This window comes from Lissotriton vulgaris, chromosome 9 (genome assembly GCF_964263255.1).
Source record: "Lissotriton vulgaris chromosome 9, aLisVul1.2, whole genome shotgun sequence".
Taxonomy (NCBI): Eukaryota; Metazoa; Chordata; class Amphibia; order Caudata; family Salamandridae; genus Lissotriton; species Lissotriton vulgaris.
This window is the reverse complement of record NC_141697.1, coordinates 352,817,939-352,836,549: the sequence shown is the minus strand read 5'-3', so window position 1 is coordinate 352,836,549 and position 18,611 is coordinate 352,817,939. Positions and strand designations below refer to the sequence as shown.

Sequence of the window (18,611 nt, the reverse complement as noted above, 5' to 3'; positions counted from 1 at the left end):
CTCAGTAAGGGAGCCACCAACAGTCTCGACCGGAATTTGGTCAGGAACAATTTCCCTTTCTGGGGCGACTTGCGCTTTGTGGCCTTCCAAACTTGTAGTCTCATTCATTTTTATACCATTTCTAAGTCCTCTACCCCTATCTTTGGGGTTACTTGTTATGTATGGGACCCTTGTTCCATTTGTTGTCGTATTTGGACCCCCCATACGTCAATCACAATCATTTAAGTTTGCCAAGACTCCAAACCTATTCGCTGTACCAAACCCTCAATCGTGGGTTGGGGCCCCCAATCCCCATCCATTTGTTACAGCATTCCACCTGGGTAGTGGGGTAATAGGCATGGGCGGATTTTGCGGATTGGCAATCTGCGAATTTGCGGATTTGCGAATTTGCGGATTGCGAAAATCCGCAAAATCCGCAAAATCCTCGAATCCTCGCAGATTTTTTTTTTGTGTTTGCACGGGTTTCTGCAAGTTCACGAGGGTTTTGTACAATTTCGCAAATTGCGAAATTGTACAAAACGCTCGCGAACTTGCAGAAACCCGTGCGAACACAATGTGCCTACTCATGTATGTGCCTCTTGTGTGTATAAAAGGTCAGAGAAAGATCAGTTCAGCAGATGAAGAGAAAGAAGCTCCTGGTCACAGGAACAGCACGGGTATTGCGCTCGTGAAAGTCAAGGATGCAAAGTCTATCCAGCATCACAGCTGATTTTCCACGGTAGATTTGGGAAGAAGGCACACCTGTCCAGCCTCGACGACGCTCACGATTGTTTTTGGGCTAATGAATGAGTCACTGAATTTGAGCATCAACTAGTTCGAGCGACCATGTGTGTGTTACTATGCAATCGCCCCGAAGGGCGCAGGGGTCCCTTGAGTGAGCTGTAACTATTTTACAATGGCGCCAGCAAGCTGCCAGCGCCGTTGTAAAATAGTTACAAAGTTAGCTTGCACAGGAAGCACTTAGATAAAATAAAGCAGCACCTGCTTCGTTTCATCTAGTGGTTCCTGTGCAAGCTAACTTTGTAACTATTTTACAACGGCGCTGGCAGCTTGCTGGCGCCATTGTAAAATAGTTACATGAGTGGGGGTTCAACTTTTGAACCAGTTACGTCCGCGGATTTTTTTTTGCGGATTTTGCGGGAAATCCGCAAAATTCGCGGATTGCGGATTTCCCCAAAATCCGCAAAATCCGTGGGCGTAACGGATTTCCCGCTCATGCCTAGGTATTGGGGCGCATTGGAAACTGTTCATCATCCAGCCAGGCTCCAAGGCCATTTCCACAGTTCCCACGGTCATTTAGCGGGGCACCCAACCCCCACCTATTCATTGTGTTCCAGTGTGCTCTAGGGGTCCTGGCAAAAAACACATTCTGATGGTCACCTGGCCCTGTACCGAAACTGTTTGCTGGACCAATACCATAATCATTATGTATAGGTCTAAGGCCCCCACCCCATCTATTGCTTCTAGTAGACCACCCTGATCTTGGGATGTTTGGCTGAATCGCTTTTTGCTGTTCACTATAGAAGAATTTTAGGGTAAGAGTGATTATGGATCCACTTCTTCGTTGGGGGGGAAATATATTTGACAGGACATTTGGGAGCACGACTGCGTTTGAAAAATTTAACACTACGCAGTCCCCCTTGAACTTTTTTGCTTGTTCCCTATCCATGTCATCCTTCTCGCCATTACAATTTCCCCTGCCAACTGTTCTTTCCCATGATGTGTCATCTGCATATTGCTTGTCAACCAGTGTAACGCCTACCTTGTCAGGGATGAAATAGATTCTGTCTGGCCAGGGAGTAAGATGGGTACGTTAGCTAGTACCAGCACCAATGGTGATGCTTCCACTATAAATTGCAAAGGATCATCCCCTAGGGGTGGCGATATTGGTACAGTAGATGGGGGTATGGGGGCCTCACTCGCTATTTCCTGGCTAAGTACAACTGGTGGTACCTGACCAGGCGGGATGGTCTCTGACGATCCTTCATCTACTACTATATCGCCCCCATTATTATCCTTCATAGTATCTACTGGTTTAGTGACAATAGTTACTACATTCTCTAATTCTTCTGCTAACTTGCATTGCAGCCCTTCCATCCTTTTCACTTCTGCAGTTAGCTTATCAATTTTCCCAATCAGTGGCTTAATGATGGTCTTTATCTTAAGATCTATCATGTCCGCTATCCTGTTGAATAGGTCATCGTCTATAATTTGTCTCAGGTTATCTTCCTCATGCTCCGTTTTTTTTTCTCCTTAGACTTTGGTGGGGAAGCAGTCCTTTTCCTCCCTGTTCGTGGCCCCCCCCCCCCCGTTTAGGCTGAATTTTTCTGCAGGTTCTCACCGCCCTGGTCACAGGCACTGAAGGTGGGGATTCCTCTGCTATAAATTCTACATGAGGCTCGGGGTCAGACTCTGCATTTGTCTCCACGTCGACCAGCAGATCTACACTTTGGTCATGATTTTTAATGTCAAGGAGGTTGGTATCTGGGATGTTCGTGCTGAGGTCTTGCAATGGTGTATCAGACATTTGCGTGCTGGTGGAGGGGCTCCCTAAATGAAGGACAGGGGATTGACTCAAGCCTAACGATTGCCTTCTTTCGCTGTTTATTTTTTTTTTACCACTTGCACCATATAGTTATCCATGGTATTAAGCGTCTCTGAAGCTCCATGGACATATTCTCAAATGATATTAAACACTGCGATACGACACAAACTAGTATCACCCAAATAAGTGCGCGCTGAATGCGAGCTCGAGGTGACAGTTTTTAAATCATAGATGGTATAGTCTTACTTCTGACAACTTGCTTTGGTAGTAGCATGGACAGAGTGGCCGTCCCAGTCCAGTCACGGCCAGTCTAGGACTGTCTAAGACTGTCCCGCCCTTGTCCCAGCGCCGACCACACGCGTACCGCGATACACGGTACAGGTCTTGCCTTTATCCAGCCTGTGGGGGGCGTGACGGGGAGGCGGCTTCAGGCCCAGGTGTATTGTGGGCGTTGTTGTTCAATGCCCCCTCTCGGTCCACGTCACACCAGCTGTGAGCGTTTCCCGCGAAGCGGGAAACGCGAGAGATAACAGTGCAGGCAGGCGCTAAACAACAGGCAGGAAATGTCAGTTCAGCCCCGTGGTTCTCCTTAACTCGAGATGCCCAGAGATCCGGTGTACAGAAGCAACAGGAAGGTCTCCCTCCATATCTGCTGCTTGAAACTTACTGAAGCAAGAAGTGCCCGGCTGAAAAGATTTTGCTGTGCAAGGAACTCTAACGCCTGGTCTCTGAAGACTGCACTAAGTGAAACTGTGGATTACCTTGCTGCCAACGGACTCAAGAGTGGAACTCCCTGCAAGCTACAGGTTAACGGAGCTCACCTGGACAGCCCCACAAATAATTCAAAGCCTGGAGTACCAGTGGATTTGTAAGGGTTTTGCTCAAGTGTGTTGTGGAATTGAAGTTTCACACTTCCAAGGACCCTCTTGGAGATTCCAGAACCTTGGATTGGGTGTTAGATACTTTGGGACCCGCAAGCAGCACACCAGGAAGGTGTTCTAACTGGACCCCGCTTGCTGAAGAAGGCGGCCTACCACAGTGGTGAGAAAATTCTTCAGAACAATTTATAAAGGTGTGTCCCTGACAGAGAAAATGAAATGACTAAAAGGGACACTGTTGGTTTCTAAGCACTAGAAAGTGACTAATCTTTAAAAATTCATATCTCTGGTTCCATACAGTGATTTTTTTTGTTTTGGTGCCATTTAAAAGATACAAATAGTACCTATTTTAATAAATTGGTGTTGGATTTTTATTTTGTGTTGTGTCTTAATTATTTACTGAAATGGTGTTTTTAAATGCTTTACATACCTGTCTTTGAAGTTAAGCCTGTCTGCTCGCAGCCACGTTACCAAGGGTTGAGCATGGGAATAATTTTTTAAGACCTTTGCTGAGTCCTATCATGGTTTTAGTGGCCTTATTGCTAGTGGCAGACCTACATTTGCCCCTACCAATAACCCACTTTCCAACACTGACGGACATTGTCAACAATGGCCAATACTCGGAAAAGGGTTATAATGAACCTGGATCTACATGAGAGGAAGACACAGACACTCCATATTTAGGTCTGGCCTTTGAAAAAAGCTTTAGCTGTTTCACCAGGCTATAGTTTTTCCAGACAAAGCACAAATAATATACATACATACATAGACAGGCTTTTTGTCAGCACGCTTCATCTATTGTCCATTGAATTTTTAATAATAACATACATACATACTATGCTATGCTTTTTGGATACCCAGTTAGATGGAGATTCATTCTCCTCCTTTTTAGGTCTCGCACCTGGCGACACAGCGAGAAGCGCTGTCGCCAGCAAGATCTATTGTTGCTGACTTGCCTCTAGAGGGAGACAGGAGATGGGCACGTGCAGGGGCAAATGGAGCTCGTGAACACGCATGTACAGACACGCGGTGTGCACATCTCCTGTTCCCCTTCCATCCACATAAGCCAGCTGCATGCAGTAACTGTGCCAACAAACACACACACAGGCACCAGCCGCCCCCAGCCAGTGTACGCGTACTCGTCTCCCTCAACAACAAACATGGCGCATGGTGTGCTTTCGCTTTCATTCCCTCCACCTTCTCTATGTCTTCTCTCCTACTGGCCCTGTAGCTCTGTTACCCGTAGAATGATGCCCAAGATGCGTGTGCTGTGGCTCCTCTGGGCCCTCGGCTGGGCCAGCATGTACTCCCGGGAAGAACCGCTGTCATTTTGAACTTCGACTCGGCCCACTCTCACCTGCTGAACTGCAGCAGCACCTGCTTCACAGAGTTCTACGCGCCGCCACAGGGCACGAGCCGCAGGCCATGCCAATGTACATGCTTACGGCGTGCTTACTACGCGCGCATGTCGCTCCTTCACTTTTTCTGGTTTTGAGTACTGTGCCCATACCTCTTCCTGGTATATAAGAGGCCATCTTCATTCTACAATTGGAAAGGGTGCGAAGCAGCACAGGGCGTCTAACTAGAGGGTGTTGTGCATCGCAGAGAACACGGTGTCATGAGATGGTGCTGGGGGGAAGCGCAGAAACAGGGCATCCAATGAGAGGATGCAGAACAGCTCATATATCCACTCATGACAGGCTGGAGAGTAGCGCTGGGTACTGCTCGCACAATCGCACACAACCTTCCCCGCTAAAACAAGCATTTTTTTTTAACTCTTGGAGTTCTCTTTTATTAATACGTATCCATCTGTTTTCTACTGCTTGCTGTAGCTCATGGACTAGTAGTTTGTAGGAGATGTTTTCTGCTTGGGCGCCACCTAGCGGCCGGCGTGTTTTCACTCCAATGTGCATTATTTCCTAATGTGACCCTTCCTGGGCGCCTGGCAAGCATCCGCTGCTGTCTGGGGAGGGGGGCTCAGAGTGGGGGAGGGGTAGATTGTCCTACACTAGGGTGACCTGACGTCCCCCGATTACCCCGGACAGTCCCGGTTTTGAGAGGACTGTCCCAGTGTCCGTCCGCTTTCCCTGAGTTTCAACAAATGTCCCGGTTTTAGGAAAAAGAAAAAGTCATCCCGCAAAGCAGAAATGAAACTTTTACTCTCCTTTCAAGGGAGGCCTCTAAAGTAATTTGATTTATTCATCGTTTACTTTCCGGAAACATGTGGGAGGTCAGATGCCTGCTCGCTGCAGAGGAAAGACAGAGTAGGGAAGGAGTGTGGGGGGGGGGTATGAGGGTGGAGGGTCCTGGCACAGAGTTTATAAAACAAGCGTTTGCTATGCAATAGGTCTCGCATTTACGCGAGTTTGAGCTATTGACATTGCAAATACCAATGCCTTTTATTTTAGTTTTCGTTTTTAAAACATGAATGAAAGGCATTATCATTTACAATGCCAATAGCTTAAACTTGCGTAAATGCAAGACCTATTGCATTGCAAATGCTTGTTAAAGATGCTAATAAAAAGTTTTAGGTTGAATCTTAACATTCAAACTGATTGTCATCTCAATGCACCGTTAGGTGATGAATTTTTTTTGTCTCCTTTGCAAATGATGGTAAAAACAACACAACAATAATGAAAAAAGCATAATACAGCCAAAATGCTTTTTACGTAAAAGGTATACAAATATATTGACCACATCAACGAATGCTTTTACATTTTAAATTAAATTTCTATTTTACCATCCCACTAGCTTGCCAAAGTCGGACATATTGGTTTAACAATACTTCTTATTTGTTAGTCGTCTCCTTATGAGGTGGAAAATGGCTGAAGTTGGTGGAACAGTATGTTGCAAAGGCAAAAGCGTTTGGGAGTACATTGTCATTTCTTATTTAATATGACTGTTGTGACAGTGACCTTGCATATTTCTCACGGACAGGAACATACAGGTATTATACACAACCTGCATTCATGGTTATATTACATCTCCTGTCCTTTATAGCGCCAAAGAGCTCTAAGGTTAAGTTACACTAAACAAAAAACACTTAGCATGCAAATTTACTACCTTACCAGGTATCTTAAGTGGCCTTTGCTTAAGCTGATATTCATTTCCCGTTGTATGTTTTTATCCTGCAGTTTTTCATATGCGGTTTGAAGTCGGGATAGTTCACTGTCCATCATCTGTAGGTAATTGAGAAGCATGGGCAATCAACAATGACTTTCATTTGCATCTTTTGATGCTTTTACTAACAATGCTAGCAACAAGGAAATATTGGATACCAAGGGCTTTTGTAGGCATGTCCTGGAATTGTAGTAACTCAACAATACATTAATGGGGAGAACAAACCTCAAAACTAAACTGTACCCTGGTATCTATGATAGAGGGGGATATCGTTGCTCAGTCGCTGAGGCACCGTACAGACTACACTGTATGTCTTTTTTTGTATAAATTTCTGATATTTATTTTAATGCATGAGCTAAGCCCAAGCAGGGATGTCCGAGCTCTGTACAAGCAATGTAAAGCAAATGTTGATGATATCTATACAGCAAATTCAAACTCTGTATTCACTTGAAGTCACTGGTATTCACTTGAAGTCACTGGTATGCACCTGGTCACAGAAATAAAGGTGGCTTATTACAACTTTAAAAAGAAGAGATTTACTTAAATTAAAATACTTTCTATAAAAATATTTAGAAACATATGAATTCGCATAATTTTGTAGAATGTGAATGCGCTAGTATATGTAATAAAATAATACATATTTGATTAAGTGATTACAATTTGCTCTAAAGATTGGCCGACCCGTGATCCACATCTTAAAATAAAAATCTATTACTCTACCAGAACCTCCTGCATCATTGATGTAGTCCCTATTGTCCAACGAGGATATCCAGGCCCTTACATATGAGAAGCAAATTAGTCAGAGTGCAGCTGGAAGTCTTATGGCATCAGACTACGGTGATGTTTGTGAGATAAAGAGGGAAACTTGCTGGGCCTGCTGCGTTTGGTCTAAACTGAAGAACCAAATTTATAATCGCTTCTGATGATCAGAAGAAGTAGCAAATCATTCAATATATTGTTTCTTCCATGCAAAAGGAAATGGTGCTGTGGTTGGTTTTTCATCTTGAAGCTTTCCCACTTGAGGAGTAGCCCTTCCAGAGACCACTGTTTCTTGATGAGGATAGAAGGGGGGTTGGAGCACACTGCTTCACCTTCCAGCCCGTTCTTCCCTTAGCATTATGGTAACTGCAGTTCACTTTGAATACTTACTTGATTTGTTTAAGAAGTGTTTCACCAAGGTTGGTGCAGGTCAGTGCTGTGCATCGCTTGACACATTTGTTTCAGGATATTATCCTTCATCAGTAGTTATTTTAAAAAACGAAATTCATCTGGAGTTGCTGAGAAAAGCTGCCGCAATCCTCTCAGGTCTCAGTACGTGTCTCTAGCGCACGGAATGGAATTTTCATTGATAACTATGTGTGTTGTCCAAACTTTGTGCAGAACATGGCTGATGAGAATACTGAAAGCCTTTTAGAGATATAGCAGAATTATAGCGCTGCCTGCTTTGTTGAAGCCAGAGCCCTGAGAATGTTTAAGCAGTGACAGGTTGCTGGTTTCTAGATGTGATATACCTTATTTAATCCCTACCATTTTCAGTGCCTTTTATGGTGCAGGGAAGGCCACATATATGGATATGGAAGGAAAGGATTTCTTGATGCAAATCTGTTCTTTTAGGAGAGGCATTATAATGACATGTTTGAGTTTGTGAGGTACATTGCCTGACGACAACAAAGCAATTTGTCAAGTTGAAAATGATAGGGGAGAAAAAGAGAAGGCATTGGCGATGTCAGTTTGTTGCAATACTTTCTTCGTAACCCAGGTCAAATGATGGACTAAGCTTTCTGGCTCCATTATGTCTGGACCAGAGGGTGTGTGGAAAAACCATGGGTCTTCTTATGTCTCAGGTTTCACTGCTTAAAAGCTTTGAAGTTTCAATTGGGCATTAGGATGTGTGGCATACTGGCATACTGTAAGCACCATGGCAACCTCCATGTAAAATGACTGCTTGTTCTATCGGGACTAGGGGATCTGCTCAATCATGCACTCTGAAGTTTCTCCATTGTGAAAGTAGACACATTTGGTGGATGACTCTGCACTAGTTTGCAAACAGTAGTTGAGGCTTGCACAGTTGCAATAAAGTGCCATCTACTGAAAGACTTTTTCAATGTAGTCAGAAGCCATCACAGTATTTAAGAGATTTTGTGAGCCATGTCATTTTCTATCCTGCAACTGTATTGCATCATGATTCTTGTCTTTTAGATGCTGGATGTATTTAGCAAACAGAAGACCACCCCTCCTGAGCATTTGACAGACATACAGTGACTTCTGCAATGGATGGTCACCCAATTTCTGCCAAATAATTTTGAATTGGATTCAAGCAAGCCGGGCTGAAGACGGCTGGAATGCCAGAAACCAGTCCTCGGAAGCTTGTTTCCGGTCAAGGGAAGACATGGCTTGGCAGTTCGGGCTGGACTGTTCCCATGAGGCACAGGGTCAGACTGATTTGCATAAAGCCATATCTGAAATGGGGTGGCAGAGTGGGCTAAAGAACGGTGATGGATTAAACCCAGATCTTTTGACTGGGTGTGAGTGTTTGATTGATTCAGATGCTCCGTCCATCACCACCCCCTTTTGTATCGCAAGAGTGGATCTGCAGCACTGATTTTGCCACCCACACAAATAGCCTTTAAAACCTGTCTCAGGCCTGCCACTGCAGGGCCTGTGTGTGCAGTTTACTGCGACTTTGACTTTGCTTTTAAAACTACTTTTGCTGGGTGCTGTGTAAGTAAAAGTTAGGACATGTAACTTTATGTTTTGCATGTTCTGGTAGTGACAAACAGCCTATTTCATGTTTCACAACTGTGAGGCCTACCCCTCTCATGGACCAGCATTTTGGATTCATTAATACATTTTAAGCTATAATTCCTAATCAGAGAGGAGTAGTGTTAGCCCTGACATCCTTGGCGTGTTTCCCCTGTCTTTTTGCCTCTACCGCTTGTATTTTTTACTGTACTGAACTTCGTTTTTGCTGGTTTGTGTACTCTGGGCACTTTATCACTGCTGATCAGTGCTAAAGTGCAAGTATTCCCTGTGTAAATTGTTATTATTATTGGTTATCCATGATTTGCATATTTGATTTACTGGTAAGTTCCTAGTAAAGTGCACTTTGTATGCCCAGGGCCTATATATCAAATGATATTAGTGGGCCTACACCACTGGTTATGCTACCCACATGATTAGCCTTTTAACCATGTCTTAGGCCTGCCATTCAAGAGTCTGCAAGTGCAGTTTTAAAATGCCGTGTCCATCTGGCAAGCATACCCACTTGCCAGGCCCAAACCTTTCCTTTTACTACATGTAAGGCACCCCTGAGGTAGGTCCATGGTAGCCGCATGGGCACGGTGCAGTGTAGGTGACAGGTAGGACATGTACTGGTGTCTTTTACATGTCCTGATAGAGAAATACTATTTCAAGGACTAGCTCTCCCATAAGTTATCATTGGAGCTGCCTTGAAACATTTTACAAGTGTAGAGAAGAGTTGGAGAAAAGGAGTTTGGGCTTTCTGTGCTCAGAATTTAAAAACAGGAAAGGTGGTTTTTAAATTGTGTATTTGAAAATGCCACTTGCCTCTGCCTGCCTGTGGAATCAACTTCTGGTTTAGACTGACAACAGTGTTGTTTGTGCATTCACTCTAGACCGTCACACAAAGGGAGCTGAGTTGTGCCCTGCATGTCCCGATTGCCCATCACCAGGCTGATGGGTGTTTCCGAACTAGAGTGGCGGGAGGAGTTGTCACTGACACCTGAATAGGGCTGTGCCTGGCCTCTCACAATGCTGCTTCTACCCCCTTGTAGTGTGGTAGGAGCAAAGACCAGGTAAGGCAGGATCTGTGCACTACAAAGACTATTGTTTGAAGTACACCCACTTCAAAGGGCAAACAGGGGTATAAGTATTGGGCCTATAACCTCAGATGTTTTTAATACTTATAGATCAAGAAGAGACCTGGAGTGCTGTAAGAAGGAGTACTGCTCCTTTGCTGTGTTGCTTTGCTGGGTTGGCCTGCAGTGGCTGCATGTGCCTTGGAGAGGACAAAAACTAGACTTTGCGGTTTTGCGTCTTGCTTGAGAAGATTCTCCAAGAGCTTGTGTGTGCTTGCCTCCTGTTAAGAAGACTCAGGACCATCAAAGACTTCACCTGCAGCATCCCTGAACTCCACTGCTGGGAGTTCTAACTTGCCAAGTGGTGACAATTCCAGTTCTGGGCCCTTAGAGGTGGTTCTGCAGCTTCAACACTTGAAAATCCGCTGCAAGTTTGCCACGCAGTTGAAAAACCAATGCATCACCAAGGTGTGGGTGAAAAATTGACACAGCGCCTGTTCGCAGCCCGAAGAACAACCGGAACCTGAGTCCAGAGTCCCATCTCTCTGACGTCCGCGACCCCGGCTCCGACTCTGAAATAATCGACACATCACCCGTCTGTGGCTGGAAGAATCGACGCAGCGCCTGTTTTGCCGCTGCCACTGCGACCCCATTGCATATTGATTTCCACGCATCGCATCTGTATGCCAAGTTTGCAATGCATTGCCCCCCGGAAAGGAGTCACCTTTGGAAATTGACGCAACGCTTCTCCTTGCAGTAAGGAATCAACGCAACACTTCTCTGCGTGCAGCAGAATGGACGCCTCCATTTCCACTCAAGAACCAATGCATCACTTTTTTCTGACGCTTTCCTCCTTTGTAGCTGTTTTTCGTCTTAGATTTTGATGCATCAGAGGTACTTTGTGCTACAATTAATGTGTCCATGGAATTCTATGGACAGAATTGTTTAAACCTTTTAAAAGTGACATTTTGAGCTATGTATGTTGAATATTTGTTGTTTTGGTCTTGTTTGGTTTAGATAAACATTATTTATTTTTCTAAAATTGTGTGGTGTTCATTTGTAGGGTTTTCTCTGTGTTATTGTGTGTTTATGTACAAATGCTTTACACATTGCCTCTAAGATAAGCCAAGGGGATAAGCAGGGGTTACCTTAGCTGTGACGGTACACAGTCAAAATATCGAGTCCTAATTGTCGACCTACACAAATATCGTGTTGCAAATATCAAAGGTACAGGATTTCGATGTCAAGAATATCGTTGGACAGAATATCGACACTAAGGAAAGTAATATCGAATTTATTTATATCGATGTAAGTAATATCGAAGTTAGTAATATCGATAGCATATGTATCGATGTAACTAATTTCGATGTTACTAATATCGATATTTGTATTATTTTTATGTTTTTATTTATGTATGTGTAATATGTTTTTGTTAAGTATAAGTATAAGTATATTAATTTTTTTTAATTATATGTGTATTATTTTTATATATTAATAATGTTATTTCTAAGTAAATTTTATGTTTTTGTACCGGAGTGGGTTGTGGGTTTATAGGGGAATAGGGTAGGAAGTAATTTAAATATACAAAATTAATTATTAATTTTTAGGAATTCTAAATTAATTTTAATTAATGTATGTTTTTATTTCTGTAGCAGGTTGTGGGTTTATAGGGGAATTGGGTAGGAAGTAATTCAATTGTAATTAATTAATGATTTTTTATTTTTATGGATAAGTATTTTTAACTTAATGATTAATTAGCAAATAATTATTTTAATTGATGAATTAATTAATTGGCAATTAATTATATTAATTGATGAATTAATTATTAATTGGCAATTAATTTTTTTAATTGATAAATTAATTATTTAATTGGTATTTAATGTTATTTGTAAGTAAATTTGATGTTTTAGTACCCGAGAGGGTTGTGTGTTTATAGGGGAATAGGGTGGGAAGTAATTTAAATATACTAAATTAATTATTATTGTATAGGAATTATAAATTATTTTTTAATAATTTTGTTATTATTTCTGTAGTGGGTTGTGGGTTTATAGGGGAATTGGCTGGTAAGTAATTTATTTGTTATTAATTATTGATTTATAATTTTTTGTTATGGATAAATAATTTATTTTAAATTAATTATTAATTGACAATTATTATATTAATTGATAATTTATTTTTTAAATTGGTAATTAATGTTTTTAATTGTTAACACATTTTTTAAATTGGTAATTCATGTTTGTAATTGGGAAATGATTTTTTTAATTGGTAATTCATTTTTTAATAGGGAAATAATTGTGTTAATTGGAGTTAATATTTTTAATTGGTAATTATTTCTTATTAATTGAAAAATATTTGTAATTAATTGGTAATCAATATTTTATTTAAAAAAAAAGTATTATTTGGTATATTGTTTAATAATATTTAATTGTGAATTAATTTTAAATCATATTTTTATGTAATGAAATTTATTTAATTCAATAATATTTATTATTTGGTGAGTAATATTTAATAATTAATATTTATTGGTATTTGTTGATAATTTATTGTTAAATAAACATTCCAATGTAATTGCTTTTAATAATTATTATTTGTTTGTAAATGATGTAGATTTATTTAAAAATGTAATTGTACATTATTTTAAATATAAAAATTATTTATAAGTATGTTAAATTTAAATTCTACGCTATCAAACGCTTTCCCTACTGTTGCACCCTTTGGAGTTGGAATATTAATTTTTCCCCCTACGCTATCCAATGCTTTCCCTACTGTTGCACCCTCTGGAGTTGGAATAGTAATTTTTATCCCTACGCTATCCAACGTTTTCTGTACTGTTACACCCTCTGGAGTTGGAATAGTAATTTTTATCCCTACACTATCCAACGCTTTCCCTACTGTTGCACCCTTTGGAGTTGGAATAGTAATTTTTACCCTTATGCTATATAACGCTTTCCCTACTGTTGCACCCTCTGGAGTTGGAATAGTAATTTTTACCCTTATGCTATCCAACGCGTTCCCTACTGTTGCACTCACTGGAGTGGGAATAGTAATTTTTACCCACCTGCTATTCAACGTTTGCTCTACTGTTGCACTCTCTGGAGTGGGAATAGTAATTTCCCCCCCCTACGCTATCCAATGCTTTCCCTACTGTTGCACCCTCTGGAGTTGGAATAGTAATTTTTACCCTTACGCTATCCAACGCTTTCCCTAATGTTGCACCCTCTGAATTTGGAATAGTAATTTTTACCCCTACGCTATCCAACGCTTTCCCTACTGTTACACCCTCTGGAGTTGGAATAGTAATTTTTATCCCTACGCTATCCAATGCTTTCCCTACTGTTGCACCCTCTGGAGTTGAAATAGTAAATTTTACCCTTACGCTATCCAACGCTTTCCCAACTGTTGCACCCTCTGGAGTTGGAATAGTAATTTTTACCCTTATGCTATCCAACGCTTTCTTAGTCTTGCACCCTCTGGAGTTGGAATAGTAATTTTCACCGTTACGCTATCCAACGCTTTCCCTACTGTTGCACTTACTGGAGTGGGAATAGTAATTTTTACCCACCCGCTATGCAACGTTTTCCCTACTGATGCACTCTCTGGAGTGGGAATAGTATTTTTTCCCCTACGCTATCCTACGCTTTCCCTATAGTTGCACAGTCTGGAGTTGGAATAGTAATTTTTACCCTTATGCTATCCAACGCTTTCCCTACTGTTGCATCCTCTGGAGTGGGAATACAAATGTTTACCCACCCGCTATCCAACGCTTTAACTACTGTTGCACCCTCTGGAGTTGGAATAGTAATTTCTACCCTTACGCTATCCACTGCTTTCCTTTCTATTGCACTCACTGGAGTGGGAATAGTAATTTTTACCCACCCGCTATCCAACGCTTTCCCTACTGTTGCACTCTCTGGAGTGGGAATAGTAAGTTTTAACCTCTACGCTATCCAACGCTTTCCCTACTTTTGCACTCTCTGGAGTGGGAATAGTAATGTTTACCCCTATGCTATTTAATGCTTTCTCTACTGTGTAATTTACTGGAGTGGGAACAGTAATTTTACATTCTACGCTATCCAATGTTTTCATTAATGCAGTTTTTTGGGACTTTAAATAGTATTTTTTATTATTTATGTATGTAATATTTTTTGTTTTATTTTAGATAATGTATTTTTTTAATTTATTAAACAGAATTAATTATTTTTATTTATGTTATTATTTTATGTGTGTAGATGTATTTGTAATTTATGGTATTTGTTATTAATTTATAATTAATAAAAATAATTAATAAATATTGTTATTAAGTAAGTATATATTATATATTGTATGTTTATTTTTAATTAAAGTTTTATTATTAAATATGTATTATTTATTAATTGTAAACATTATTAAATATGTTTAAATATGTTTAATTTATTTATAAATATTATTTACTTTATTTAACTTTTGTTTTTTACAGAAAAAAACCCCAATATTTTTAATTACGATGCTTTTAACATCAATATTTTAGTTTTGATATTTTTGTACTTACCATGTTGTAGATTGGGTGTCGATATACTTACCTTCGATATTCCAGCGTCGAGATTGCTGTAGGTTGATATTCTGTCCGTCGATATTCTGTCATAGATTCAGCTGTGTCATCCCCTTACCCTGACTAGAAGGAAGGGTCCCTACTTAGACCGGGTGCAAGCCACTGCCAACTAGAGACCCCCATTTCTAACAAGTAGCTTTTTCATGTTTGACATGTTTGGAATGTTAATGAAAAAGCCTCCTTACTGGTGAAGTTGGGTTTAACATTATTGTTTTAGAATTGCGCCTTTTAGAAAGTGGACATTTTTCTGTACTTACTGGCCTTTGTGCCTGACAGCCTTTCTCCAATACACATCTTGGCCAGGTGACAGCTACACTTTGTGCATTCCCTTTAGATAGCCACAAAGACAGGAAGGCGAGGCTCATCTGCATTCTGAGCACTCGTCTGCATTCATCTGAATTCTGATGGGTCTTCCTGTGCAGGGAGGAATGGGAGGGGATAACACCTACACTTCAATAGGTAGTGTCCTGTCCACACACAAAGCACTGATTTACCTTCCACAGGTAGCGTGACAGACAGGACTGGGTTGAAAGGGATACTTTTGCACTTCAGAGAATTCCTTTGAAGTCACTCCTACATCAAAGGCACTTTTGGGTATAAGTACTGGGTCTCTGACATACTAAAATCAGACACTTCTGGATCTTGAACTGAACCTCTCTCATAAGGACCACTGGGATGCTTAAAGGGCTCAACTTGAATGCTTTTCTGGAAAGACTTTTATTCTGCTTGTTGCCCTGCTGTTTGCTGCTCCCTGACTCTGCTGGTAGGAGATCCGGACTTTGCCTACCTTCCAAGATGTCTTCAAGGGCTTGCTGGATTGCCTCCTGTTTTCTGAAATGTCAGGGCCTCAAAAGACTTCCTGCAATACTTCTTGTCCTGGTGGACTCTACCTTATATGAGTCCTACCCTTGCCTGAGGTGCCCCCTCCAAGTTCTGGGTTCTGCCGCTGTTTTCTAAAAAACAATTATGCATCGCGCCCTAACGTGCATGAGAAATTCCGCCGCATTGCCCTTAAAGGCCAGCGCAGGGGCTGCTCGACAACATCAGATCCAAAGCCTGCTCGGGACCCCCTTTGCGTGGATCAAAGACAACTCAGTAGGCTCTCGGCATCAACACTTGCTCCAGCCAAGGTATTTCTTCAGCAAGACCAGTCTGGTTCCTGCTGTCGATCGTGGTCGGCCTGAACTTTGTATTTATCCTGGCATAACATGCCCTGAAGCAACCTTTTAACGCTATTGACTTTTAAGCACTGTTTTTACATCTAATCTTTAAAAATTCATATCTCGACTTCTATTGAGTTGATTTTTTCTTGTTGGTCTTATTTTGCACAGATAGATATTCTCTACTTGTCTAAACCTGTCTGGAGTCTTTTTGTGGTGTATTAATTTTGTTACTGTGTGTGTGTGTGTTGCACAAATACTTTACACATTGCCGCTTTAGATAAACCTGACCGCTTTATGCCAAGCTACCAGAGGGTGAGCACAGGTTATCTTTTAATGCATAAATAGCTTGACCTCACTAGAGTGGTAGTTTCTGCCTGGCCTGAGTGCATGCCTGAGCCAACCAGGAATCCCATTCTTTTAACAATTGGTGATTGTGTAGTATATGTGATGGTGTACATACAATTATTGGCGGTATTGGTGGTAATGTGATATTGGCAGTTAAGGTATTAGTGGTGGTAATGTAAAATTGGTGGTATCGGTAGTAGTATCTGAAGTGTGTTGGTGGCATTGATAATGGCTGTGATGTATTACTGGTGAAAATATTGGTGGTGGTGGTATGGGTGATGGTAGTAGTGGTATTTGTTACTCCCAAGTCCAAGTTGGAGAAAAGCTCATCTTTAATCAGTTGATGCTTTAGAAGTGATAAATGATGGAGTTGGGGTGAGGCATTAAGCCTTCCAGGTTATTTTAAAGGAAAACATTGCTGTTTTATTTATGTGACCTGAAAGAACCATGCTTAGTTTTCTACACATACAGAATCATCAGGTCTAAAATTAAGGCTCCCTTGCTATCGGGAATGTTCAACACACACCTGTATTTGTTTCTATGTGGAAGACACACAACTCATTGCAGGACTATAAACAAGTTTAATTATAGTCCTATATAGACATAAATGCAGGACTACATGGCTATCTGGATAGCAAGGGAATCTTAATATTAGTCCTGCTTATGTTCTACTTCATTCAATTCTGATAAAATAAACATGTATTAACATGTCTGCATCTCCTGCGCCTCCTTTATTTATCACATGGGGATGGCCTGATACCAAGATGATCATCCTGTGAGATACAAAAACAATTTGGAGGCTATATCAAGTGCACAGCCATCTGCAGTAAAACATTTGATAATTCATTGTATCTTTTTATGTAAAATAGCCACTCATGCACTGTAATGCGAATTCATGATAAGAGGCAGACTGATACAATAAACAGTGAAAGCTTGAAGGTGAGTTGGAAATATTATTCTGGGTTGATCTAAGATGTGAATAACAATGCCTCAAGGTAGTGGTTAAAAGAGGCTAATCCAAATAAGCCAATGGTTTGAAGGGCTGATGTAAATTCCTTCTCTATATATTGTAAGCAATTGGTTTGTGTTAGAAATGGGGGTCTCTAGTTGGCAGTGGCTTGTACCCTGTCCAAGTAGGGACCCTAATTCTAAATAGGGTAAGGGAATTACAAACCCAAGATAACCCCTGCTCACCCCCTTGGTAGCTTGGCACGAGCAGTCAGGCTTATCTCAGATGCAATGGGTAAAGCATTTGTACAAAACATACACAGTAACACAGTTAAAACACTACAAATGGACACCACAACAATTTAGTAAAGTAGCCAATTTTTATCTAAATAAAAGAAGACCATAATGACAAAAAATCCAATATACAAAAGTATAGTTATCACTTTCAGAAGGTTCAAACAGATCAGTTCATAGAAAACTGTGGATGTGTCACTTTTCAGTGCAAAGTACCCAGGATGTATCAAAATCAAAAGATGGAACCAGGCGCAGGGGAGACGAGGCACCAGAAATACAGCGATGCGTTAATTCCTTACTCTCAGTGCAGGTGAAGCATCGATTCCCTTCTGCGAGGGGAGGGGATGGTCGGATTTCGGACAACCAGGCTCGGTTCCTTGCTGCTGGGCAACGTTGATGCAGACTTTGCGCACAGGTGGGATTAGTGGAAAATCTAGGCGTGCTGGGGTTGATGCGGCAGCGGCTAAACAGGTGCTGCGTCGATTCTCCCAGCCGCGAGCAGGTGATGCCTTGAATCTTCAGCTGCACAGCAGGTTCTGCGTCAGAGTTGGAGTGGCTGCCTCGGACGTCTTAGACATGGTGCTCGGGATTCGCGGTCCAGCGATGTTGGAGCTGCAAGGCAGGCTCTGCATTGATTCTTTGGTTGCTCCACGGAACTGTGTTGATTTATCGACCACACAGAAAAACAGGCGCTAAAGACTACTGAATGGATTTTCTTCTTTTCTAGCAGCAGAAGCCACAATTCCAGACCTGGAATTGGCACCACTTAGCAGGACAGAACTCCCTGAAAAGGAGTTCAGGGGCTGCAGATGAAGTCTTTGATGGCCCTGAGACTTCTTAACAGGGGACAAGCACACACAGGTCCTTGGAGAACTTGGCATGCAGGATATTGAAAACAAAGCCAGTCCTTTC

The 18,611-nt window shown here is 41.4% G+C and overlaps 1 protein-coding gene across 1 annotated transcript in view; it reads right to left on the bottom strand.

Annotated features, from left to right (window-relative positions):
* CCDC197 (coiled-coil domain containing 197) overlaps positions 1–18,611 on the bottom strand; it is a 259,467-nt gene that overhangs the window by 32,400 nt on the left and 208,456 nt on the right. Inside the window, exon 7 of the mRNA XM_086937717.1 lies at positions 6,492–6,602. Coding sequence (XP_086793843.1) covers positions 6,492–6,602 — 111 coding nt within the window. The remainder of the gene's footprint in view (positions 1–6,491; positions 6,603–18,611) is intronic.